We start from the raw sequence: 26792 nt of genomic DNA on the forward strand, positions 1-26792 counted from the left end.
CTTATGTGGCAATATTGGCAAACAAATAAAAATCGGGGCCCAGGTGTAGTTTTGCCTTTCCCTCCTTTCCAAGAAGGACCAGGACTGGAAACTCCAAACCCTTCAACAAATAGTTAATTCTCAAGAGAATGAGCCACTCATCATTCCCTTCATAAACAAACAAATAAATAAAAGATACAAGGATCTGATCTGTTTAATACACGCTCTCTAAAAAAAACAGTGCAGACTAAACATAGTAATCTGATGATTACAAATTATTCAGTCCTATAAACAAAGCATGACAATTGATGACAATGTGGTATCATATGTCATAAATGCAAAGCATCTTCTCTCATCCATAACAAATAATTTGGAGTATTTCAGACCCATAACAAATATATTTAATGTAGTTCACTGTAAAACAATGTGTTTCTCTGTCTTTAATGCTATATTCAAAAGCCAGCCAAGAGCTTTTTGTGTTTTATTCATTATATTCATTTATGCTGCCAATTCTACTTACTATTCCAGTATTCTGATTTGAAAAATCAAAATTTAATGTATTTCAAGCAACACTTAATGCATGTGTGTCTTCAAATTATAGGAGATGGTTTATAAAGTAAATGATGAGACCACAATATAATTCCTGAGTTTCAGAGAGATTTTTATCTTGCTAGTTAAAGTATTGATCACAGCCCTTACATTCTATTGGTAGCTTTTATGTGAGGCAAATCAGCTGCCATTGTTACCAATGCTGAAAATCTCGCTGAGTAACCTATGATAGGTTTATTACACAGGAAGCTTTGATCCTCAGGACTCGAGTAAGATATTCAAAGTTCTTATAAAGGTGTCTTAGAGACTGTGATACAAATTCAGATGTCTGCTGTCAAACGACTCCTATTCAGCAAACCCTTATGAGCCACCTTTGAAAGCGAAACAGCAAGATGACACCATTCATAGCTTGGCTTTTGGAGAGGTCTTTGTGCTCCCCTGCCTTTCCGTACCTGACAACTCGTTCCAGGCCCTATCAAAGTTGCATAACAGAATTTGTAAAAAGCTACACAGAAGGGTTTAATGTGTTGAGAACAAATAACTTCTTTGTTGATATCCACTGCCAGATCAAAGTGACTGAGGGTAATAGGCCCAGGACTGCATTACCTTCGGTTACACCGGGGAACAAAAGAATAAAATAAAACAGCAAAAGGCGGCAGAGAACAATAAAAAAGGGAAAATACTAACAAGTTTAAAGGATTCAATGCCCTGAAACATGAATAAAAGCCACAGAAATAAATTCATCAAGATCACATAACAAAAGGGAAGCATGTGGATTCTCAGCTCAAATGCTTTCTAACTGCACTCCTGTTTTCAGTATGTGTTGGTATAATTCAGGATGCCACAAGACCTGCCATTTTCAGCAGGGACAGAGAGCTGGCTCTGCTGCTCAAAAATGCAGAGTTGTTGTACTTGACCTAGATGGAAATGTCTGTAAGCAGTATTAGGGATTTTCTCTCCATTTAGCTTCCATTTAAAATGGAATGGGGCTACACTGAACATTTCTTTCTCCAGAGACCAAATAACCTGTTTTTAACTGGAGGATTGTTAAAAAAAAAAAAAAAAACAAAAAAACTACAAATCCAAAAGGCTTTTTGGAGCTTTCCAGTGAAAGTTTTGAAAATCAACCCAAACCAAACCTAAGGGCAATATAACCTTTCTATGCAAACTTGAAAACCCCTTTAAGACATAGTGGTCCATTAGCTGTGTGGGAGAACCCAATGAATGCCAGCAGGTGGAAAATGTGTGCTTACTGGAAGGACAAACATACTTTTCCAGACAGAAAATCTGGGGAAGCTGAGGCCGGTTTTTCTTTCTACTTACTTTCTGTATTTCACTGTTACTTGTAAAACAGAAAATCAGAAAGCATTGTGACGTTCATATGCAATATCCCCTTTAAAAGCAGATACCTTGAGGAAATGTGGAAAAGGGAAAGCCAAAAGAAAAAGAACTGTGATCATTTAAAGCAAACCTTTTGTCCTCCAAGACTGAGGCACCAGTGTGGCTTCCATCAAAAAGTGTTAACATGTGCCATACAACTGCTTGGGAACTACCTGCAACCCTTCCCCAAACCTGGGACATCATTTATTCTCCTGCTTCCAGTCTTTGTGATGGCCCAAAAAGAAGGGTGCTGTCATGAAGCCCACAAGAAAGCAGGGATGGGTGTTGGGAAGCTGCCACTCCTTGGGATGGATAGTTTTACATATAGAGATATCTTCACTCTGGAGGTAAGAGAGCAGAGGATGGTGCCTGGCTTCTGCTACCTCCCAACAAAGAGGATTGATACTGGTCTGCAGTGAATCAGTGGTAAAACATATTTTTCAATGGGATTTGGGAGAGAGCAGGAAAAAATAAGGAAGGTATTTCTCTATTCTGCAAGTTTATAGATGTGCTGAATTTATTGGTTCCCATACTAAGGCTGCTGTTGATAAGATTTGACACTTGTTTGGTTAATAAGGGCATTTCCAAGAAACTTTTGCAGAGTTTTTTTGTGTAGCATGTACATGCATGTGTATGTATACCTTGATATATACATTTATACCTTGATGTGTACATGGTGCCATGTACATTCCTAACTGGAAGGAACTTACTTCTGTGAGGTCTAAGACATCCAGCCCTGACATTTTAGTTGAAATATTATGTGTCCTATTAACTGCAATACATTTAGAAAGTACTGGTTTCAGTAGTTTTGCAGTGAATGTGTTCCCATCTGTCAGTGACCACAGTATGGCTGAATTTTCCTTTTGACTTTCAGGAATGCTGAAAGCACAATAAAACTCTGCCAAGATTTTCACTGCAACTTGAAGAATTGTGCTATTTTTCAGCCTCCATGTGGATTTTAAGAGAATCCACCTGAGCTGACCAGAGGCATCAATGGATTAATTTAAAGATGCAGATGCAAACAATTGTTTTTCTTCATTGATAATGCTTTGGGTTTTCAATAGCAAATTATTACACTCTTGGGCAAATAGGTGTCCAGGCCATAATTGCCATCACCAGAATATGTATTTTAGTGTATTTAGCAATGAGAATGAGCTATCGTTGTCAAAACCATGTAAGGCTCTCTTCCTGACACATAATAGACTTTTTTTCAAACCCAATTCTGATCAATATATTCTGTGAAGCAGTTGTATTCTGTGCAAATTGGGGAAAGCAGTGCAATGCAAGTGTTATAAATTACAATCCAGACAGGAAAGGAAATATGCACCCCCCTATGCCCAGGCAAGGTAGAAAAATGGTCTGGCTCTGGATTTGCAAATTGGTTGACTCTGCTGGCTTTATCACCAGATGCTCACTGGTCAGACCTGCTCAGTCAAGAGTTCTTGATGCTTGTTGCCCTCACAGTCCTGGGGAGGAGACACTGTCAAAGCAAAAACTGTCAGGTGTTGGTGACATCTTTAGACTAGCAAAAGCCATTAGCAGAAAGCCTCAGGTCTCCAGATCATGGAAGGTTTTCACCTGTTGAGTTTAGATCAGTCTCAGTCTCTAGAAGTGAGAAGGCTGCTTTCAGTATTAGGGATTAGTGAGAGATTATTTCTCCCCAGGGAAGTTTTTTCATCTCTGTGTGTTATGGGAAGTAATTTAGTGCTGCCTTCTGGAGTTACAGGCTGTTGCTCAGTGTTTTGGGCTTCTGGCTGCTGCTTGAAGGTCCTTTAGTCCTCTTTTAGCCCTCTGTGAGAGCCTTTGGTCTTAATCTTTGAAGGAGGTATTGGGTAGAGTGACATCCTTGTCACTCCTTGTCTTCATCATGAGAGAAAACACCCCTGAGTCCTTTGTCCTGTCCTCATCTTTGTTACCAGGATGGTCATCCAGATTTTTGGTAGCATTTCAGTGTTAATATCTTTCTTTTAGACTTTGTAGAAATGTTGTTTGGCTGATGAATTTTATTAATATTGAATTTCTTGTGCAAGGTTCCATTTCTTATTGCCTCCACCACTGCCCAAAGAGTAGATTTTTTTTTTCCCCATGAAATGTTTCCTAAATGGATGTAAATAGGCCTTGAGGAGCACCTGCTGGATGTTGCTCTTCCCATCAGCCCCAATACAGGGGCATTCTTCCATCAGGGGCCTTTTGTGGGAAAGACTTCTCCAGAGCTGTGTACTGCAAAACCTTCTATCTGCAAGAGGTTTAACCCTTTCTGCACAACAGTTTGTAATCACATAACCTTTAGCTCAGTGGGAATGAATACCAATTATCATTTATAAACAGTTCCTCTCATTATGCGCCTATTTATGGCATCTTTTATAGCTTGCTAATTACAAGCACACAAAACAGAAATGTTTGGAGTTAAATAATGTAAACAGGGATGTAATTGATTTTCATGTTGAATAGTTTTTATTGATTTATCGTTAATTAACACTTTTAAAGGATCTCTTGGCAAAGTAATCCATTTAATTTATTCAGTGTTATACTAGCTGATGGTAAATTCATGTTAAAATTCACAAAAATATCAACAGTTCCTTAATACCTGTTTTTCCAACTGTTGCTATTATACAGATGTTATATATCCTTCCCAAACACAGACAATATATTAAATGCAATCAATCAGGCTCAGTCCCGGTCCCAGCTGACAAATGTCCACATCACTGAAAACATCACATTCCAGTTGACACTAATTGGCCATCTGTGCAGAAAGGAGGACAGGCATTAATGGGGAGAAGAGCTGATCTCTGTTGGTCTCAGGGCAGGGTCCTTGGGTGGGCTGTTGAAGGACTGCACGGGCTGGGGGAAGAGCTCTTGACTCCACTAAAAAGCCTTTTGTGCTGCAAAACCAAAAGACTCTGGTGTCCACAATGGAAACTTTCTGATAAATACACCACTGTGTCAACCTGCAATCACTTGATATGTTTTGGGCATGCATATAGTGCTGCAGAAAATGTAGCATGCTGAAGACTTTTCCAGAGGTCTCCAATGGCTTTTTCCAGTTTTTTGGTGGGAAGCAGGGAACTGTGGAGTCCAGTCAGGCAGGTTTTGACAGCATTTTTGTGTATGTTAGCTCCATTCCTCTCCTGCTGACTTTTCTGAAAGCACAGGTGACTTACTCAGTACCTCCCCAGGATCAAGCATCTAGCAAGGAGTAAAATTGCAAGGGCAATTTTCATTATCACCAGCCCATTATATTTTTCAAATGGGTAGTAAGAGAGTGTAATCACATCAGGGCCTGTTTTTTCATTAGTGAAGAAAAACATTAATATACTGTGACATGGTATTGATTTGATGCAATCAATCTTTCCCAATAACAATAAAACCTTTATATTTTATTAATAGAACAATGCAGTTCGTCTCCATTACAGCTCTGCTTTATTGTTCTGGGTCATGGTGTAATTCTGGCATGTTTGGAATTTTATTTTTATTAATATAATATAAAAGCCTGTAAAATCACTCCACTGATATGTCAGTAGGTTTCGTTTGAGGCTCCCAAACATCTTTTACTGGATGAAATGTTACCGGTGCAGCTCCAGTCATTGATTGTTCAATGACCCTTAGGGGTGGAGAGAGTGGGGAGGGTTAAGAAGGGTTCTTGGCCTTTAGATGTCTTGATTTTTTTTATGGTGTGGACACTGAGACTTGGACTCAGACCATCTCATCAGTTTGATGACCTCTCAACACATGGCCAGACCCAGCCTTTCCAAATCCCCTCCCACCTGGTCTGTCAGAGTCTGGCTGAAGTTCCCAGCAGACATCCAGATGGGAGCCCTTCAGCATCATTTGACTTTCTGGCCCGGGCTTTTCAACATTTACTTCAGGCCAGGAACTACATGGACAGGAGATGTCTCAAGTTCTGGGACAGGCCATGGGCACATATTGGAGGAGTTGCCCTCTAACATAATTTCCTTGCTCTTTTAAAAACAATACAATATGGCTTCACTTGCACACCCACACTACATCCATCTTCACCTAGACTCAGAACTGCATGTAACACCAGCACAGCCTAAGGCTTTTGATACTCTGGGTTATGGCTCAATGAACTCTTCTCTGTTCTTTCTTCTGGAGGGTCTTGCTCTCCAAAAGCTGCTGTTCTGCCTCAGTTGTGGGGAAGCTGCTGAACACACTGCTCTGAGAGTGTCATTCATCAAGAGCAAAATGGGATCTTTCCTAGTGTGCATGGCAAGTCTGTTGGATCATTTGGCATTTCTCTCTATCTACAGATATTTTTGATTAATCTCCTTGGACTAGCCAGAACATATTCCTGGTCCTGGTACAAGACTGGGGTGTCATGATATTCCAGTTGCAGTGAGGCTCCCAGTTAGTACAGATACTTTCATTAAAGCAAAGCTGGATGATTTTCATTCCTTCCTCTCTTTTTTTTTTTTTTTTTCTTGAAATAAAAACTTTTTTAGAGCTACTCCTCTTCCCTTTTGAACCAAGAGCAGTGTTGCAAGATCCCTTGGTAGGGAAAATAATCCCCATAAAAATTTTGATGGCTCCATTTCAAAAGAGATGGGTTTATTAAAGGTAACAGTTTATTAACAGTGACTGTGAAATAGATGAATTTAATGACTTTAATTAGTACAACACTTTGTAACACAGACCTTGAGGAGAATTTAGCTCCTTTTTCCCATCTCCCTCCTGCACTTCTCTGTGTCTAAAGAAGTGTCAGAAATTCCTCATAGTAAAAGTAAAACAGCTCCTACTCACAGCAATGAAAAGCACAGGAGAAAAGTACCGTATCAACAGACCGTGGCCACTGGCACTCCAATTAGTGGTGAGGCATAGCATGAGTGCAAAGTAAAGCTTTCAAATATCAGGAACAGAAAACCAAGCTTCCTGAGCTGTCCCTTTATATTTCTTTCCTTGCTGTAACCTTACACAGCTCAGCCCTGCTTGCCCACATCCTCAGGGAGAGATTAGGAGTCTTCTTCACAGAAGGCACAAGCATTATTAATGCCATCCAGTGAAATGAGGGTGACTGCAGTGTGCCATGGCTCCCTGAAGTCTTTCCCTCTCAAGGTAGGTCAAAACATTGCTGGCTGGTCTCACATCACCCATCAAGAGTAAAATGCCATCATTGTGAGAGAGAGCAGAAAAGAAAAAAGATAAATATCATTTTTAATTCTGTTCTGTTCTTTCCTACTCAGTCCTTTTTCTATGGGATATCTCAGATTATCAGAACTGAAAATATCTGCATCCATGTTGATTTTGACCAAACTAATTTTCATTCTTGTTTGAAAAAAAATGTTTCCTTAAAGTAAAAAATTCCCAAATTTGGAGAGAAACATTTGATATTTTGGTTTAATGCCTTGTTGATTTAGGTCATACCTTATTCTATGATTACAGATTATATTTCTTAAAATTTTCATTGAAGTATTTTGACCTGATCAAATTTTGATTCCTCAACTGAATTGAAGAATGGTTCATAAAATTTCATTTTTAAGGAAATGATGTGACACAACTGCATTTTGAATGGAAGCGTAGCCAAAAGGATAAAATCAAGAAGTAGGTAGATTGCCCCCAGGTGCCCATTCAGAATGAAAACATTACAAAAAGTGGGTATTTCCTGAGGGGCAAAAGGGTAAGTTTTTAATGAGCTTGAGGTCTACTCTTTATATCAGCCCACCTTTCCTTAGGTTCAAAGTCCTGCCTTTTCTTTCCAAGAGCCGTGTGGGTTCAGCACAACCACTCCATAAAGAGCATTTTGGAGGATGTAGCACATGTAAAGAAGTCAGTAACAAGTTACGCCCTAAGCGTCTAAAAACCCTTCCTGGGAATCTGCAAATGACACCTCCCCAGAATTCCTTTCCACAGCCTGGCTGTATTTCTACAGGACGCCAGAAATCACTTGTCCGATCGCAGGCATGAAGCCCTCTTAAATTCCAGCAAATTCTGCAACTTGAATGTTAGAGAAATGATTGAAGGGAAACTTTGAGAGTAATGGTTCTCCTGAACCCAACAGGCAGAAGCCACACTTAGGGATAAGTAAAAAGATAAGGACTTTACTTCTTCATCATTTTTAGCAAATGGATTGCATAGAAAATGTTGTATATGTGCATGTGTGTGGGTGTGTGCATGTGTGTTGTCTTGTCTGGCAAAGAAGCATTTCTAATATGCTTTTAGATTAAGGTCCATCAATCTTTTGGGATTTTTTTCCCCCTTTTTTCCTGTTTCGTTTCATCGCAGATTTAGGTTATTGCCTGCCTATATTCAGTGCCTGAAGCATCCTTTCAGGCCCCTGGGAAATCGTGCAGCCCCACAGTGAGCAGTGCTGTGCTGTGTCTGTGCAGTGTGGGGAGGGCATGGGGTGGTCACTGTCATGCTGCTGGCTGGGGGTGACACAACCAGCCTGGTTCCATCTGAGGGGAAGAGGATGAGTATGTACCTCAGGCTTCTGGAGATCATACTCATACCTAATTTGTACAGGAGACAAAAATCCAGTAACTTCTGGACACTTTGTAAAAACACCTAGCACAGTGCAAATAATGACAACACCAAAAGCTTGCATCATAAAAATCTTTTGGGCTAAAATGGAAATAGATACTTGCAGAATATTTTCCTTTCTTTCCTCGCCATAAAGATTTGAAAGAAGGGAGAAGTATCACAAGATAGGCAATTCCTTTCAGAGAGGTTTCTTTATATATTTCCACGTGAATGCTCTTGGTAAGAGAAGCAAAAATAAAGTAATGTTCTGAAATAAAATGTGTACAGAGGTAGCTTTTTTTTTGAAATGACATCCTGTTTCCCAAGAATGCTATGTAGCCTTTAGTCAGCCTTGTTTCTTACAGTTCTCTGTGCTTTGCATGGTAATTAGCTGCTCGTGTTATCAGCAGCACGACGCTCCCGGCTATTTCTCGAGCAGCCGCTGCCGTTATCCTCGGCGGCAGCTCCTCGCATCTTCCTGCCAGAGCGCGTTTGGCGTTCCGCGGGCTCTGCTGGGGGACCGAGCTGACGGCCGCAGCATCCGAGGGGAGGAGGCTGAGCCCACTTTCCCTGACAGGTCCCCAAGACTTGCCAGAATTTCGCTGACGGTCCGCTGGAGTTTCAGTGAGGCAAGTTTGTTATGACAGATTGCAAAACAGAAAGGGAGACAAACGAGACGGGATCATCAGTGTCAGAACAAACACAGGGGAGCAGCTTCCTCAGCTTAGTTTGCAGCAGCAGCCTCAAAATGTTTATTTGGTTTTAATTTGAATTTAAAAAATAAATAATTGAAATCGAAAAAAATAATAATTGAAAGGTTTATTGCACAAATGTCCTGTGGCTGTTGAGACTTTGCAGAGCCTGCCAGCAGTGCCGACATCAGCCTTACGCAGGGGCTGCGTCACGCAGCCGGCACCAGCGCAATAGTGCTCGCGTGGGGAAGTCCACCGAAGCAAATAGCGTGACAAGGGCTCCGTGCTGTTTGTTCCCTGCAGCTAATGCAGTCCCTTCTTTTAATTCAGATTTCGAGAAACATTTGCCAGCCTTTATATATACTTTTTTTATTTTTCAAGTTAAAAAAATGGACACGAAGTTTGCCAGATTCCATGACAGCGCATGCTTCTCTGTAACGCCAATAGAGATGCAGTGGATGTTCTAGAAAGTTTGATACCGACAGTAGGGTTAAGATCTTTGTAAGTATTCAAAGCAAAAATAAATTAAGGCGTTTATATTTGACACTTAAAAGATGAAAAACAAAGAGGAAGATGAAAAACAAAGAGGAAAATGTAGAAATTGAGGGGGGTTTCCCCAAATATTATATCAGTTTTACATATCTTGTCTTTGGCTTTGTGTTTCCAAGCTTATTTTTCACCCTTTGAAGGGCTGCATGATGATACTGAGAGAGAGATGTGAGAAGTTTTTACTTCCTTCCCAGAGAGATGATGGGCTAGAAAGAAACACTAAAGTTTTAGTTCTGGGGTAATAGAAAGCAAAATTTCTTACTGATGCGTATTTGCAGACTTACTTCACTACACTTCTAGGAGAGTTATTTAATTTTGTAACAGACATTTGTTCCTAATCCCAGTCTGAAATAGCCTGTTGCCAAATCCACATTCAGTATTTTTATCCCCGCAGAGAAAGAGAGATCATCTTTTTATCATATGTTCAATGTATTTTACACAGCGTAAGAGCATATGGTCATCTTGTCCCTTCTTCTGTAAGATGGCAATAGACTAGAACAGAGAACTTAAGGATGGCAGTGAATTTGATGCTCTGAAAGCAAGGGACTCAGGATGAGGGCTTTACACTCTCCACTGTTAGTGGGATAACAAGTGAAAAGACTGGGGCTTGGGGAAGGAAAGGGGGAAAAAATAGATGGAAACCCACAGAGAAGAGAGAAATAGCAATTATCTAATATTAATTTTTAAATTATTAAATAGACACAGATTGTTGTTTCTCTCCATCTTGCTAGGTTCACTGGCAACATGAACACTTGTCCTCCTGCTCCTGTGACAGGGATATCACACACGGTGCTTTGAAGCTCCTCAGTGGCAGGGCTGAGGTTGGAACATGGCTGTCTGCTCAGGGCAGCAGCTTCTCTTCAGCATCCATATACCACATATGAGTAATTCTCCAAAGTCTGACTTCACCACATGTTTAATGCCTTTGCCTTTGAAATCGGGGTGTAATTTGTAGTGAACTGTAAAGCTGATGGACTGTGTTTCACCAAGAAGAGTTAATGTGATTCATCTGTTTAACAATCAAGGGCTATATTCAGCAAAGATTTAGCAGGAGAGCAGACAATAAAGCACTTACTAATTTCTATGAATTGGCATGAAGCAACAGCCACAAAAAATTAGAAAACATAAATTGTTCTTTTGCATATGCATGGTTGTTGTTCTCCTGACCTTGGTCACAGCTGGTGGGCTTTAGGCAGCTGAAGATCCAGACCTCCTCAGTCCCTCAGCTCAGACTAGGGAGTGGTGGTAAAAGTGTCAAGGACATGCACAGATTGGTCAGTGCAATCATTTGGCTTTAGTAAACAGAGGTATCCATTTTTGAAAGCGTCTCATGATTTTTTGGGTGCACAAATACAGATGTGGTAGACAAGTATGGTTTCCAGATGAGAAGAGCTCAGCAGTTTGGAAAAACAAATTGCTTTGATATATCTCCAGGTGCACACTTGAAAATTCAGAGCATCCAGGGGTTTTTTTGTAAACAAGGGAGGACCAAGCTCACCTCTCTCCTAGTTCTTTGGATACAGTAATTACCCTATTCTATCCCTAATTCTATCCCTAATTCTATCCCTCTTTCCCACATGGGAAGACCTCAAGCCCCAGTCCCCTGCTTCCTGAGTTAGTTCTGTTCTGCAAAAATAAGAAAGCCTTTTTGGGGGAGACTGTCAGGGAGTGAAGCCACATCCACCTTGAAGGAGATTGTCATTGTGGTGAAGGAAATCCCCAGACAGCTCACTGGATGCAGCAGCCATCTGTATCTTTAGGAGAGTTGTAGGAGATGGGCATCTCCTTGGTATCAGTACCTCCATCCAAGTGTGCCCGCTCTTCCTGGTTGTGCTAGGCAGTACGAGCAAACTGTGGGCAGAGGGCAGGAGGAGGGAGGGGGGTATGTGTCTCATGCTGCCTTGTCCTTGCTGGCAGAAGTTTGGGTCCCAGTGAACACCCAGGCTGAGCAGGTAGGTGAGGCACCGTCTGGATGGTTCCTGCAGGGGAATAGCTGCCCTGCCAAATCTCTGATTTCCCCTCTGCAGAGTAGCTCTGGAGTGAGTCATACTGCTTGGGAGAGTGGAATTCTTCTGCGCCCTCAGTCCCACAGTGTATGGGTGGGCTTAGAGTTGGCATTTTAGGAAATCACAGCTTCTCAGGACTGCTGTGCCGTGCTCAATATTGCTGCCTGTGTTGCAATCTCTGCTCTCCCCTCTACGCTATAGATCCTCAGGCTTTACAGAAACAGTGTCACTGCAGAGCTTTGCTGCACAAAGGATGTGGAGAAATGTTATTTATTTAATATAAATAAATGCACATTGGATCCATGTGCATGCAATAACTTCTTTGCATCTGCTTACTCAAATGCAGTAGAGATAAAACTACAGGAACAGCACCCAAAAGTAGTGTGAAACAAGTCCATTGAATTTATAGAAATATGTTGCAATCATATGTAAACACTGCAAATATTGCATCTTCCTGGGGTGCTGATAGGGAATAATTTGAGAATTTTAAGCAGTGCAACTTCTCAGATGCTGGAAAGACTTGGCCTCATTTTGAAACTGTAATAGAGGTTGGAATATATTTCATGTGACAACCATGTCCTCAGACCTATTTGTTAGCTCTTTTTAAAACATAAACAAACTGTCTTCTCATTTTGTTTACAGGACAGTGGAACAGGAGATAACAGCTGCATTGAAGAAATATTGCGGGTAGGAATCCTGAAAAATCATTTTTTCCAGTCCCATTTTGTTTTCTCTGAAAAGACAAGAGAATAACAAGAATATTGCAATGACTGCTGTTAAAATATTCCTCCTTTAGATTGTCATCTTTCTAAGGAAAAAGTAGGCAAAATTATTTCCTCATGAAAAATAATTGAAAAATCTGTGAGAACAACCTTTCAAAGCCTGTGGATTTCAGTGCTACTTTATGCCTGTACAGCTGACCTTCATGCATGGAGAAGCAGATAATGGGATAAATTATAAACTGAAATGTACAATGATGTTTCAGGTTTACAAACCATGCAAAGTGCATGTTTCCATTAATCATGACTGTCAAAAATCTTAATTTTGAAGGGAGGTCTAGGAAGGTCATTTTCCACCTGGATTTAATTATGTAATGTCATTATTTTCATTATGTCCATTATATAATGACAATGTGCAAAATCTGTAGTTATTTCCATATTTCATTACTATTTATTTTATCTTAGTAATTTCTAGTTTATTTTCATAGACCAAATTAATACACATCCAGACAGATCTTGGCTTGAATCGACTTGGATATTCATTATTTTGTGTGGCAGAAAAATTTATAAACAATGAAATTTTTCTTTAATATTTTAATCTATGTGGTTACTTTGGTTCTTTTTCAAAAATAACAATTCAATAATTCACAATGCTTAAAAATCTGATGCAATAGTGATTGAAACACAAAGCAAGGTAGATGAAATGATAAAACCTCCCTTTTACTGTATGTGTGTCTACCTCTTGGATGTTCCACCACCCAAATATTTCTGATGATTTATAAACTACTTGGTTATAAATATTTGGTTTGGAGGTTACCAGTGCATTAAGCCTGTTGTTTCTCAAGGCATTCCTCCATTCTCCCTCAATATGTTAAATGCAGCTTTTAATTCTTAAACTGGACAAAGAGTTTATCGAAAGGTGATGATGATATATTGCTTATGACTTCACTGACAGAGATTTTACTTAGCTAACATTTACAAAGTAGGCTTTGTTAGGACTCAGGTGCATAGTCAAAAAACCTAAGCCACAGTCCCTGCTGGTTTGTTACAAATTAGTGGCAGATACCATGAATTCATGATGTGATGTGATGCATAGACTCCCCTTTTCATGCAAGGCTTTCAAAATGAACAGTCAGAGAAACTGGTTTTCCTCCTTTAGTTTCTGTAGTTTGGCTCATGCAATTAAGCAAAAATATAGAAGAGGCACAATTCCTTCCACACAGAGAAAAATGGGTATATAAGAGACCCCATCTAGGAAGAAAAATGCACTGTATGACTGAAGATTGTAAGGTGTTTTCTCCAAAACCATGAACACAGCTGCTGCTCTCTTTTTTTTTCTTTTGGAATGTTCCTCAAGAAATACTTTAGTCAAGTTTCATGATGGGTAACCTCTGGCCTCACCAATCTGCCCATCTTCCATGTCTGCAAACCTAGGCATCACTTTCTATTCTGAGCTTCCCTTGTGTCTCTGTGTCTAAGACTACACGTAAATCTTCCAGGCTGTTAATCTATAGTATTTCTGACTGAAGCTCTTTATTCTCAAGGGTGTAAGTCTTTGGTCCAAAATTCTCATTACACACTTTGATTGCTGCTGCATCCTTTCCTACTTTTTGACAAATGCAATGTTTCCCACCTCCATTCATGCTGCTGCGCAGATCATTTTCCTGGCTTGACATCTTGCCCAGAGACATTTGTCTTCACATCTTACCACTGTCATCTCCTTCTCTATCACATCAAGCACAGCTATTTGTCTCTGATTGTAAGGCCTCTAGTCCATGCTAACATATTAAATCCCACTTTAGCTTAGCTAGTGATGTCAAAATGTTGCTAAGTTTCACATCAATTAATTTTACCTTTTTTCCCAAGGATGGTGGAAAACCAGTGGTGAAGTCAGAGCTCTACCACTGTTTCTCATGCTTGAACATTTTTGTCCCAATTGTTTCCTGTAGTACTCTGTCAGGTCAGATATATCCATCTGCTCTCTTTTGTACCGAAAAGTGGATTTTCTATGTCAAGGAACTGCTGTGTGTTACAAAAGCAGTGCTTATGTACTCTCGTAATACAAATCCAGATCTTCAGTGGTTGTTGTCACTGATAATCACTGACAACAGCAACAGTAATAATGTGCCTTTGCTGCTCACTGTGTAATTTACTGGCATCTAGACATTTCCATCCCTCTCCATTCCCTCTTTTTGTCCTAAGAGGATCCATGAAGTTGTACCATGGATTTTCTACTTTTCTGAAACAGACTGTTTATAAGGGATGCCATTTCCATGGTTTTTATGGAGGTGCTATTCATATCCTAAAGCCAAAGTTTAGTTTCTTTTAAAACAGAATATATGAAGTTGCTATACAGGGGTGCCCAAAGGCAGACAATGAAAAGCCACAGCAGCTGCAATTGTGTTCCTTCAGAAAAAGTGGCTGGCCTGCTGGAATGTGTTTATTATGAGAAGGGCCACTCGTAATGTATGGAGCATCAGCAAAAGGAAGACGGTGCTTAAAGTTCATCCTTTTAAGGAATGTTTCACCCTATTTAAGATACCTCTTTCACAACACAAAGCAGAAAGCATCCTCTCTTTCTAGGTGATGTGTTCCCTGCACAAGTCAGGCTGTGGCTTTTCCATGAAACAGATACTGGCATGTCCATGTTTCCTCAGTCAAGATCGAGGGCAGTAATAAGTGTGCCCCAGGTCTGCTCCATCTGCTTCCCGGTGTTCCCTTCCCCAGGGGAAGAGGCAGGCAGAAGAGGCAGTTTTGTGCATGGATCTTGTCATCCTCTGGTTCCAGGATGTGGCCATGACCAGAGCTAACATCTGGACCTGGGCTGCAAATCAATTTAGGCGTGGCTTTAAAATCACCAAATCTGATGTTGCGCTAACTGTGACAAGACTTTTGCTGTGTGCTGCAGCACAGGTTGCCACAGCTTAAGTCTAGCCTTCTTGGATGTTGTTTTACCAAATGTATCAAAGCTCTATAGATTTTGTAAACTGACAGATCCTTCTGCACAAAACTGCAGCTTCCAGAGAATGCCCCCAAGTACTGAAACACAGAACCTCTTCCAGTCCTGAAGGAGGTTGATTAGCAAGACAGTAACCCTGTCGAGATTGGAGCTGTTGTAAGGTCTCCTGTAGAGTTTATAATCACTGCAGGAATCCTGAACCTCATCTAACCCCATGCACTAATTTATAGCAGCTTCTTCAAAGTGTACTGGCTTCTCTGTCCAGCTGCAGGCACACACTTTGAGGATAGAGAAACTTTTAAGAGACTCTTTAATGTAAATAACTCCAGTAAGAGCAGGTTACAGATGTAATGTCAAAACATGAGAGAAAAGCCTTATTTCTTGATAGTAGAATTAAAAGGCAATTCCTTGTAAGTTTTGTATTGTTCGTGGAGGACATGATAGAAAACTTTGAAGTGGAAAATAAAAGCTAAGTACACAAATGCCCTTTGTTCCACCGTGCATGGAGCAGTTGCTGTGTGAGTTCCTGAGACATTGCCAAAGCCAACCTATTCGCTTCCTTGCTAGAACACAGGCTGGCTAAGTAAGATTACTTCAGTTCTAGGGTCCCCAGCACAGGAAGGATATCAGCCTCTTGGAGTAAGTCCAGAGGAGACAACCAAAGGTGATTAGAGGGAAGGAGCATCACTCCTGTGAGTGAAGGCTGAGACAACTGGAATTGTTCAGCCTGGAAAAGAGATGGCTTAGGGGTGACCTAATTACAGCCTTCCAGTACCTAAAGGAGGCTGACAAGAAGGAGGGAAAAATACTTTCCACAAGAACATGTAGTGACAGGACAAGGGGGGGTGGATTCAAACTAAAAGAGATTAGTTTTAGATCAGATACTAGGAAGAAACTCTTTACTCTGAGAGAGTGGAGGCACTATAACAGGTTGTCCAGAGAAGCTGTGGATGTCCTATCCCTGGAGATGTTTAAGGCTAGGTTGGATGAGGCCCTGAGCAACCTGGTCTCACAAAAGGTGTCCCTGCCCTCGTTAGGAGGGTTGGAACTGGAAGATCTGGAAGGTGCCTTCTGACCCAAACCATTCTATAATGAGTCTATGATTCTGTGATAGTAATTTGGATGATTTCTGTTTGACTTTATTAGTGTATGGAATTGTGTATTTTGTTATTACTAGTGGAGTTTAAAGTAGACATTTATTTTACTGTAGTACCTTCAAAGAATGGGAGCAACAAGAGTCCTGCCTCTCCACTAAGTTAACTGTTGCAGCCAATACAAGATGCACTCTGAGAGTATTTGTTATGGATTTAAGAGGTAAGGGAGTGTGTTGAGTACAGGCAGTTCTTGATTTGTAAGGTAAGTGGAGATTGATCTGGCTATTCTTACAGTCTTAGCTGTGATTTCCTAGAGCTGTGGTAGCTTTGTTGGAAGGAAACACACAGGCAAGCTGAGCTTTTGATTATTGAAGAGGTTCCTTGTGAATTCCCTGGATTTTTTTGTGTTGACATGAGCGGTGTCATTGAACTGGGTAGAGAGAGGCATAGTTTGAGTGTTTGGCCTGCAAACTGTGTTTGGCTGCAGAATACAAAGACAGCAGGAAGCTGGAGGAGAAACAGGAATGCAGAGAAAGGGCTGGAGAAAAACCGAGCCAGTTAACGCAGAAAAAGCCACTTCCTTTGAAATGGCATGGAGCAGTGGGGAGATAGGTTGGGGTCTGCAGTGGAGGACAGATACTTTCCTTCAGAGGCGATAGAAAAAGCCATTGGGAGGCAGTGAAAAACATGGACTCCAGCTGTGAACATCCGCCCCAGTGAAGGACAACTCTTCTTGGTGCCATGAACCTCCTGTGCAGGGAGATAAGCACCCACAGATGGCCTTGAAATAGGTTGTGACTCCTCATGGCCACAGGACATCCACTTATGAAAATTACATTTTAAGTGCGATGGCTTTGATAAGTGATTTACTTGACTCTCTCTACCCTGTGAATCTAATCAGAGTGTGTAAAGCACTGCACTTCTTATTTGAGCAACATTAAAAAAAAAGAAAAAAGAATGTAAACAGAATCTAATTCTGTATTTTTTTCCTTCCCCACTTGGGATCCCTTGGCTCATTAGCAGTCTTACTAATTCTTTAGCAGAAAGCATTAAGGATCGACCCATCAAATATTCAGGGCCTTTTTTCAAATGTGAACAGCCATATGTGCCATGAGATCAGCTGCACTCCATCAGCTGATTGAATTAAAACAAGAGCAGAGGTAAATTAGAAACTGTCTGCACAAGACAAATCCTGTGAAAACATGAAATTCTACCAAACACACTGTCACTGTGAATAAGCATCACAGTCAGCAGAGCACGTGTCAATACTTAGAGGGGAGAAAAATCAGTTTCTTAGAGGTAGGTTGTTAGTTCAACAACTGTGAACTGCTGCCTTGTAAATGTTAATGACTGTAAGATCCCACTGGCTGCAGTTAAGCTCCTGGTGGAGATGGACACGTGAAGAATTACAGAACACAAATATGGTAATCAGTGGTATATTTCTAAACACTCCTGTTGCTTTCCAAAGCAGAGAGAAAACCCTGCAGGTGGAATGAGACCCACTTTGCTGCACAGCACTTGTGCAGTAGCTGCCTCTGCACTAGCAGAGCGTTTCTTTGCAGTCTCACTGCTGGGAAGAAACTGCTGGGCAGCATTAAGAGGGAGGAGAGAAGGCCAGCCTCACACCAGCACCTTTGTGGAGAAATTCTCATTAGCTGTTGGGACTGAACCTGGTGGGAAAATCCCGGAAAGGTTTCTGGAGGAACACAAGGCAAAAGAGAGATGGTGAAGGAGAGAGGAGGTATGAAGGCTTATAAGCAGCCCCAGTTTGCAGACACTTGATTAGTCTCATTGAATACAGAAGTACTCCAAAGTGTCAGAATCATGTTAAATAATTTATCAGATGCATAAAATATCACTTTTTTTCATTGCAGTCTTTCAGAAGAATTTCCACACGTGGCTTTGCTTTTAGTATCCTAAATTCCAGAGCAATTAAAGCATTATTTTGGCTGACGTAGACCATTTGTTGCATTTCTTCAGTATTGTTCTTTTTGTCTTTCTTACTCAAATAAATAAAAAATCATACATACCCCAGAGTGTTTGGAAAGTCCTGCATTTCACTCAAGGCACTAAATCCCAGAAACGTTACGACACATTTCAAGCTGTTTAATCCAACCTGCAGTACTCACCTATAAACATTGCCCTTCTTACCACATGCACAGCCAGCTCATCTGTACAGTAGCTTTTCTGAGCAGTCACTTTGTCAGCTTTCCTCCAGCCAGCCTGGGTACTGCTAGTGGTGTGGACAGCAGCACCACAGAGCTTCAGCAAGCTCTGCCTGGAGCGTCTCCAGCTTCTCAGTGAGAATGAGCAGTCCATACGGTACCTTGTGCTGTTAGAGCAAAATTAGCAGCAGTACCAGAGCTAAAGATACTTTGTCTTTGCCCACATAAGCTGCAGTGATTACAGAGAGCCATACCTGTGTACACCACCATCCCCCTGACCCACACCATGAAAATTTCAGGACATGACCCTCTATGTGGTACCTAGGACTATCTCTGTGTATCTGCTTAAGCCAGGGTCTTTCTCCATCCAAAAGTCTTGAGGGAGATTGCTTACTTGTCACGCATTTTGTCCCTTTTTGTGCTTTCTCAGATCATCAGAGTCCCCCTCCAGGTGATTTGTTACTTACTGTTAGCTTGTCTGAATGGAACCCGCTCCTAGTTTCACCACCATGCATGGCACATCCTTTATATTGCCCACATTGTGGTTTTCAACTGTCAATAAACCTTCACAGCCAACATTTTAAACCTAGACGTGTAAATATTTCTTCCCTGACCCTTAGCAGATAGAATCTGAGGTACAGAACACCATGTAAAATGCACAAAATGCTACACGAACAGTGGTAATGTCAGTCAACCATAAATTAGTTGTACATCAGCTGTTCCCCTGAATTGTCACTCTTGGATTTTTGCTGCTTCCACTGTTTTTGTTGAAAATACTGTCTCAAAGGGATCTAAGGTTTGAAGTATGCTGTATATTTAAAACCTCTACATAGTAAATCTTGATGTCAGTTAATAAATACCACCTTAAAAACAAAAACTCTAAATCTTTTAGCAGAAATAGGAGATCAAGCTAGAAACTTGTAAGTGGGACTATAACTTAGAACTAACACCACTCAAAGGTAAATCTGTCTTTCAGTCTTCAGGTGCCAGTGCAGGATGTGGAGGCACGCTCTGTGCCATTAGCCACCCATGTGCTGGGGCACTGACATTTTCAAATGCAGCAAAGCCTTTTTTGAACTGAATAGGGTGCTAAAGACAAAAGAGACACGTATTCCTTTTAGAACTCGAGTAGCTGGTGTGCAAAGCCTTTGTGTTAGGGAAAGTCAGGTCTGTATAAAAATGAAACACTACAGTGCTAATTTGGCAGAATTAATTGTAAAAATTTCTGTTTTGTAGCAACTGTATATAGCCTGTTATTTGACAAAGCAAGAGAGAATCCAGAATGAATTCTCCAGCTTCTCTGTTATGCAAAAATAATATAGTAAAATACTTACTTTATTTTTCCCTCTGTTTATAGTGTTTCACAAAGATGGGGGGAAATGCAGAATCACCATCTTGTTCCAATACAGAGAAATGTTTCCTTGTTATTAAGGGCAAAGGGCCAGATAGATCCTCATTTTGTATAGGCCGGCCACAGCTCCTCTGAGGCCAACAAAATTAATGCCAAAATAATACCAGAAAGGATCTGTATTATCAATCCTAACAAAATAAGAATAAAATCTGGCAATAGCAGGTGTCTGCACTACTGTGAGCTTGGGGCTTGAGCCTTCAGCTGCTGTCTTTAGAGAAAAACTGACTTTCTACCCCCTTGGTAAGACTGACACAAAACAAACAAACCACAGGGAGGTGTGACTTGAGATGACAGAGCCCTTCAGTAAACCCTATGGTGACACTGGTTTCCTCCTTGATTAAACAGGCCTTAAGGAACTGACCAGGGAATGTAACTAGATGCTGTTAAATTGTCTGTCTATCCCAAGTAGAAATCCTATTTGCTCTGCCATGTTTCCAGGGATGGCTGTGGAGTAATGGAGAGGCAGAGCCCATACTCCCTGTGCTCTGGGCTGCAAAGCCAAGCAGTCATTGCCCCAGAGTCCCTGACACCTACAGACTCAGCCCTGGTTTGCCCTGTGAGCCTGCAGGGTGACAGACCTACTGCCATCCCCTCCTTGAGCTGTGTCTCTGAAAACCTGCCTTAGTTTGAGGTGTGGGTTTCACTGGCTGACACTGCACAAGTTGCTTTGGCCATGTACCTTTTCCTGTCTCCTACACTAATATTTTCAGTAGACATTCTCTTACATCTAGGAAATTCCTCTGTGGTGCCTGATTTTCCACAACTGGAGATGATCAGTGGGAACCCTCCCACCACTGTCACATTTTGGTCTGACCAAGGTCACACAAGCTCTCTGTTTATGTCTGAGAGGCAGCTTTCCTAATTTTGGAGCTGAGACAAGTATTCTTTTGTTAATCTTATTTAATCATATTTAGGAGCAACACATGAGTTAGCAGTTAGCTTCACATGGCAGAAAGACTTTAAGGAAATTGTGGGAGAAAAGAGGAGTCTAATAAAAGGAAATTAAATCACTTTCAAGAATATTCTATTGCAATGTCTGTACTAATAAGTAAAATGGACTAATAAGTGTTCTCTTTGCCTGAGGCTAATCAGCATTGCATGGCTCGTGCCCAAAAAGCTAAGCTCTCTTACAGCCATGCAGCAGAGTGGCTTCACCCATGCTCCCTGTTGGGAGAGACCCCAGGCACGCAGGGTTTTTCTTTGCAAGAGCTGGCCCCAGTCAAAACCGTGCTGCTGTCAGTGATTTAATGATATGAATGGCTGTGGGCCAGCTCTCAGGTGTGATCCCTAACACAGTGGTGTTAGGAGGGATGCAGTCTAATGTTCTGTGTTTTCTTCCTGACTTGTGCAAAAATGCAGACTTTGGACAATACAGTACTAGCCACACTGCAAAAAAAATGTGGTTGAAGATCTCTGACATTTTAAATTCTATGTATATTTTGGCATATTTTTGCCATTGTAGTTGTCTGCCCTTGAGACATACTGGGTGGGGTTATTCTTTGAAAATATGAGAGGTAAAATTTGGTTTTGAAGGAAATAGAAGAACATACACAACCACTTGTCTGCAGTAATGTTAATAGCATACTTTAAGAGAGACTGAATACCAATCAAGTTTTGACCAACCAGAACGACACAGTATCTGTCCTTTATGATTAGTGCTAAATGCCATTTACTGTGTATGGTGCATCGTGTCATTCTTAAAGTTATTTAGGATTTAGTAACTTAGGAAGTATCGTGCTATCAAGTGGGTTTCAAAAGTGAGATACTTGGAAATTATGCAGTTATTTAATGTACAAATTTTTAATGTTTTCTGAAATTATGGGCCTCTGAGTTGTCCAAACAGTCCCACTTTACAGATTATAATGAAGATGGTGATAAAAAATCACATTTCTGACAGTTTCTGAAAATTTAATTTTTGCCAACAAAATTGATTTAATTAAAAAATATAATTTTTGCAATAACGTTGACTATACTTAAAATCACGCAGACATAAAAGGGCTTTCATACAAGCTTCTGTTAAAAACCATGACATTTTATATAGAAATTGCAAGCCTGTCACTTTACCCTTGGAGGGAAAAAAAGTGATTCAGAGTAATGACAATAGCTTGGTGGGAGAGAAAGTGGGCTTCACGCAACAAAAAAGTTCCTCTCCAGCTGTGTGGGTTTTCCACAGGATATTTTTTTTCATTAATATTATCAAGTTATTTGTTATTTACTCATGAATGCTGAATAAATACTGAGCAAATCCAAGACATTATTAATTTTTCTCATACTGCATGTATGCATACGTAATGGTTCATTATAGGCCTGCATTTTCAGAGTATTCCAGTGTAAATGAAAAGAGCCCAATTAAAAAAATTGTAGACCCTGATCCAACCCTTGTTGACTTCAGATCCTGGTTTTGAATTGAGCACCAAAAGAGAAAATCATGCCTATTAAATTGAGTAAACATTTTCTCCATTTATCTGGGTGGCTTTTTTCTGTCACTGAAAACTATTTTTTGCTAAAAATGCCAGCCCTTAAAAACTTAATGAGTATTAATGAAAAGCTGGAATAATCTAGCGTGGACAAAAAGAGGGTAATTTTGTTCAGAAATTTGGTTAATATGAACTGAATCCTGAAAGGCCTGTTCTCCTTGTGGTTTGTCAGAATAATTCTCGTTGTAGGCAATGGGTACCAGGTATATGTGCATCAATAGCAGAATAAACTGCTAAATATAGTTGCTGCTGCAGCAGCTGGTTCTCTCTCGTGTTCATCAGATGAGAAAGCTCGAAGCTGCAGCCGCCTCACAGCATAAGAAGGACAATGCTTGAAGAAAATTTTTCCTGGGAGCAGAGACATGAGTTTGGTTTTTTACTTCAGCCACTTCAGGCTTTTTCCAAGCACATGGACAATGTTCATCCTGCTGTCTGTGGGCCTAGCTCACCTACCTCACAGGGGCAAGCAGCATGCAGGCTTGCCTTAGCCTAAGGAGGCTGTGTGCACACACACTGTGTGCATCGCTTTGTCCAGGCTCTGCGACCACTGTAGGTTCTGCAGGCTTTCCAAAAAAATAGGTGGTTGGGTCTTTTCCCCATTAGAGAGAGAAGCAGTGTATATCTCCGCACAAAGCAATAAAAGATCTGCACACTTTTCCCTATCTAAATTTTTCCATCGTTTTTGCTGTCACTCCTCAGCTCCCTTGCATCTGAAGATGACATTTCCACTCTGTCTTCCAGGCTCAGCCTGGCTTTCCCTCTCTCTCCCCTCCCAGGCAGCAGCATCTTTCATCCTCCCTGGTGTCTCTCTGCTCAGAGAGCTGCCTCCAGGCTCTCTTCTCCTAAACAAGCTGCCTTTGTCTCTGGGTCCTTGGAGTCTCACAGGAGTCACTTAGGCTCTGTGATTTTTTTTTTTTTAAGACCCAGGATTAGTATCTGATACCTTTTTTCACTTGTCTGGGATTTTCCACTATTCACATCTAGACCCCTCTGGAGAGGCAGGGAAAAAAACATGGCCCTTAACCTTTTATTTTCCTTGGGTAAAATCTATTCAGGTGTTGATAATCTTTAGCTATCAACCTTTTCATGCACAGACATTAACTTCTTTTCCTTGTCTTCTTAGCATACAGAGTATAAAGCATTACATAGTAAAAAACAGCCATAAGGAATTCATAAATTATACATAGGCAGATTCCCCAAATCATCAAACATTCCCTTCTGTTAAAGATGTTCCCTATCAGTTATTTTTTCTGTGGTGTATGTACCTTTCCATATTTTGTCATCTAAGCTTTCATGGATTTATTTTCTTCTTTCTAGTTTTTCTTGTTTTTCTTGTTTGTTTGTTTTGGGTTTTTTTTTTGGGGGGGGGGGTGGGGAGGGTTTGTGGTGCTTGTGTTTTTGTTTGGGTCTTTTGTTAGTTTGGTTTTTTGTTTTGTTTTTTTGGGGGGAAGGGTTGTTTGGTTTTTGGTTTTGTTTTTGCTTTGATAATTTCAATGAGTTCAGATTTAAAACAAACCAGCAGGATTCTGGTTTCTTACCTGTGTATCTGTCCGTCTTTGCCAGCAGAGACCATGGCTTGGATGAGCAAGTGAAAGGATTTCTTCAGCTTAGATAGACACAGACCTGGGGTGTTTGGTTTTGGTGTCCTTTCTCACATGCTTCACCTGGAAAAAGATAATTCAAAAGCCATGCCAGCTAAATAGTGTGAGTACTAGTAAGCTCAACACAAGCAGAAGTGGTTTGATCCACGATTGCATCTTGTTCTGCTGTTCAAGTGCCTGTATTTTGGACGAGAGCCATTGAATTATTACGCAGAGTACACCATAGGAAACATTCAGGATTTAGGGCCAGCAAGAAGTACTTAGTTGTGGTGAAACCATAATTATGTGATCTATTGCAATGTATCCTCAATTTTTCCACAAAAGATGCCACTCTTGCTAAATTTTTAGGGCCATGTTTCAAGTCAGATCTTACAAGTACAAACTTAGGTGTCTTTAAAATACAAACCAAGGATTTTAAAGCATTGTTGGCTTGGCAGATGCATTTTTATGAAGCTCATATCCCAAAATAAAAGCACTTTCAGAATCCTCCAACTTAAAGTGTGTTAAAGTAAATGAAAATGAAGCATTTTTTTTTTGAGATGAAGATAAGGAAAATCAAGTGTTGAAGCCAACAGAAGTAAAAGGGAAAATATAGTTGATCATACACCCATCCACGCTAGCCATTCCTCACCAGCTCTCTCCATTGCTCTGTTGCTGTGTCTGTATCCAGGTGGGACGGGTGCAGGGTCAGTCCAGCCAAGCACTGCAGTTTTTTTGTGTGGAACAAGTCAGGCTCCTGCTGTGAGTCACGCTCATTCTGCTGCCTCCTTCTGTTTGCTGAGTCCTGTGAAAACTGAGAAGGACCCAGCCCCGAGTTCAGGGTCAGACACAGCCAGTGGGAGCACCTCGTGCAAAACAGATTCAGCACTGACAGCTGAACGCTTTGTGTTAGTTCTGAGCAGGAGGGATTTGAGCAAGAACCTCAAATCTAAGATGTGAAATGTTATAAAGGTCTGCAAAATGAGATACTTGTTGTATGAGAGTACTGTTGTTTCATCTGACTCCATCTAAACTGGTGGTGACCAAGAGGTCCTTCTGATCTCACATATCTAGATGGGTCCTGTCCGTACGGCAGGGCAGCAGACCTGCATGAATCAGTCCACACAACTTTCCTGCACCCTAGTTTCAACCCCAGATCCCCTGGATGTATAGGTACAGTTGAAGAGAGTCCCAGTGTAGTTCAGCTGGGTTATGGATCTAAGCAGTGGGAGGACAAGGATCATGGAAAGCAAAGTACAGCTCTGCAGGGGAATTCAGACTAAGCCAGAAGGAAATTATTCTGTTCCTGAACTATCCAATGTTTAAGTCATTTATCTCAAAATAGAATTAAGGTGTGAGAAAGCCTACAAAATAGACAACTGCATTTCTCTGTAAAATTATAGGGTTTCTTCTTTTTGGAATAATGACTGTAAATTCCTTGGTATCATAGAGACTACTTAAGGTCACATTTACCAAAGCATATTTAAGAAAGTTCAGACCTTTTGTGTCTGACACATTCTGATTATCTGTCTGGAGGCAAGGCTCCTCATTTTGATATGTAATGAATAAAATGCACAAGTGGAAGGAATGAGGATAATGAATTTGCAGGATAATTTTACTAATTATTTTGTTGCTGATCATAAAACTAAGGCTCTGCAAGTCAATCCTACTACAGCTATTAATATGCAATGCCTAAAGCCGTTCTTGTAACATTTATTACACATCTATCTGGTTCTGCACAAGTTGATAGTTTACTATTAAACTTGTAAAAGTGAGGTTAGTAACATGTTCATTGTTCTAAGCATGACATGTAGAATTACACAGGTTTACCTAAGTCTAAAGTGAATGAAAGCATATAAAATAAGATTTTCTTTTACTGTGTGAATATTACATGATGAGTTGAGATGGAATTTATCTCATCTTGTTGTTATCTGAAGATAGGCATCTAATCTAAGTTAGGAATTTAATCTCCCTACATAGTTGCAGGAGAGAGGATGGGACAAATTAGCCTCTGAGGATGCCTTCCTCCTCACTGACTACAAAGGGATCGCAATCTCTTTGCTGAAATTAATTTCTTAACTAAAGCTAAAATGGATTAAATTTTGTTGTTGAGAAGTGGTGAATAGGAAAATTTTCAACAAGGAAGAGAGCCAGAAACAAGTAATAGTACGACAATGTTATGATTGACCACAAACCATTTGGATGACAATGTTTAACAGGTAGTTGGAGTACATAAACATAGAGTCAGTCCACAGTGATGATCTGCCTTTGGGAACAAATCAAGAACATGAAAAACTATCTGTCAAAGTGAGACAAACTCAGGAGCCAATATGGCATGCTCAGTTTTGAGTTTAGGAATAGGAACCAGTGAGTGAGGGTGAAAAATTACTGGCCTAAAATATGCGCAAGAAAGACAAAAGCAAACACAATACTGGAGAGTTGAAAAGTGGGAGGAAGCAGATGGATCCTGGCACCTATTTCTTCTATATCCAGAGAACCAGAACAAGCAGCTCAGTCTCTTCCTTCCCCAGAGCAGTGCAGAATTGTCTCCCTTCCTGTGTAATCAACCACAAATCTCCTAAACTATTCCTGTGACCTTTACTGCTTTTCTCTCCTCCATACAAAATATTAGATATTGCCCATTATTTCTCCCATGTAGAAAAGTCTGATGTTTAATTCATTATGGTGCAAAAGGGAATCAAAAGAGAAAATCTGTAGGCACTAGAAATGCAGTATTTTGTAGGGTGACTCTACGGAC

At 40.6% G+C, this 26792-nt stretch overlaps 1 protein-coding gene across 1 annotated transcript in view; it reads left to right on the plus strand.

Annotated features, from left to right (window-relative positions):
* AFF3 (ALF transcription elongation factor 3) overlaps window positions 1–26792 on the plus strand; it is a 314118-nt gene that overhangs the window by 135438 nt on the left and 151888 nt on the right. The window contains exon 4 of the mRNA XM_088051265.1: window positions 12272–12316. Coding sequence (XP_087907391.1) covers window positions 12272–12316 — 45 coding nt within the window. The remainder of the gene's footprint in view (window positions 1–12271; window positions 12317–26792) is intronic.

This window comes from Pseudopodoces humilis, chromosome 2 (genome assembly GCF_049639895.1).
Source record: "Pseudopodoces humilis isolate 2021_Gansu_Grassland_sample_001 chromosome 2, ASM4963989v1, whole genome shotgun sequence".
NCBI classification, from domain to species: domain Eukaryota; kingdom Metazoa; phylum Chordata; class Aves; order Passeriformes; family Paridae; genus Pseudopodoces; species Pseudopodoces humilis.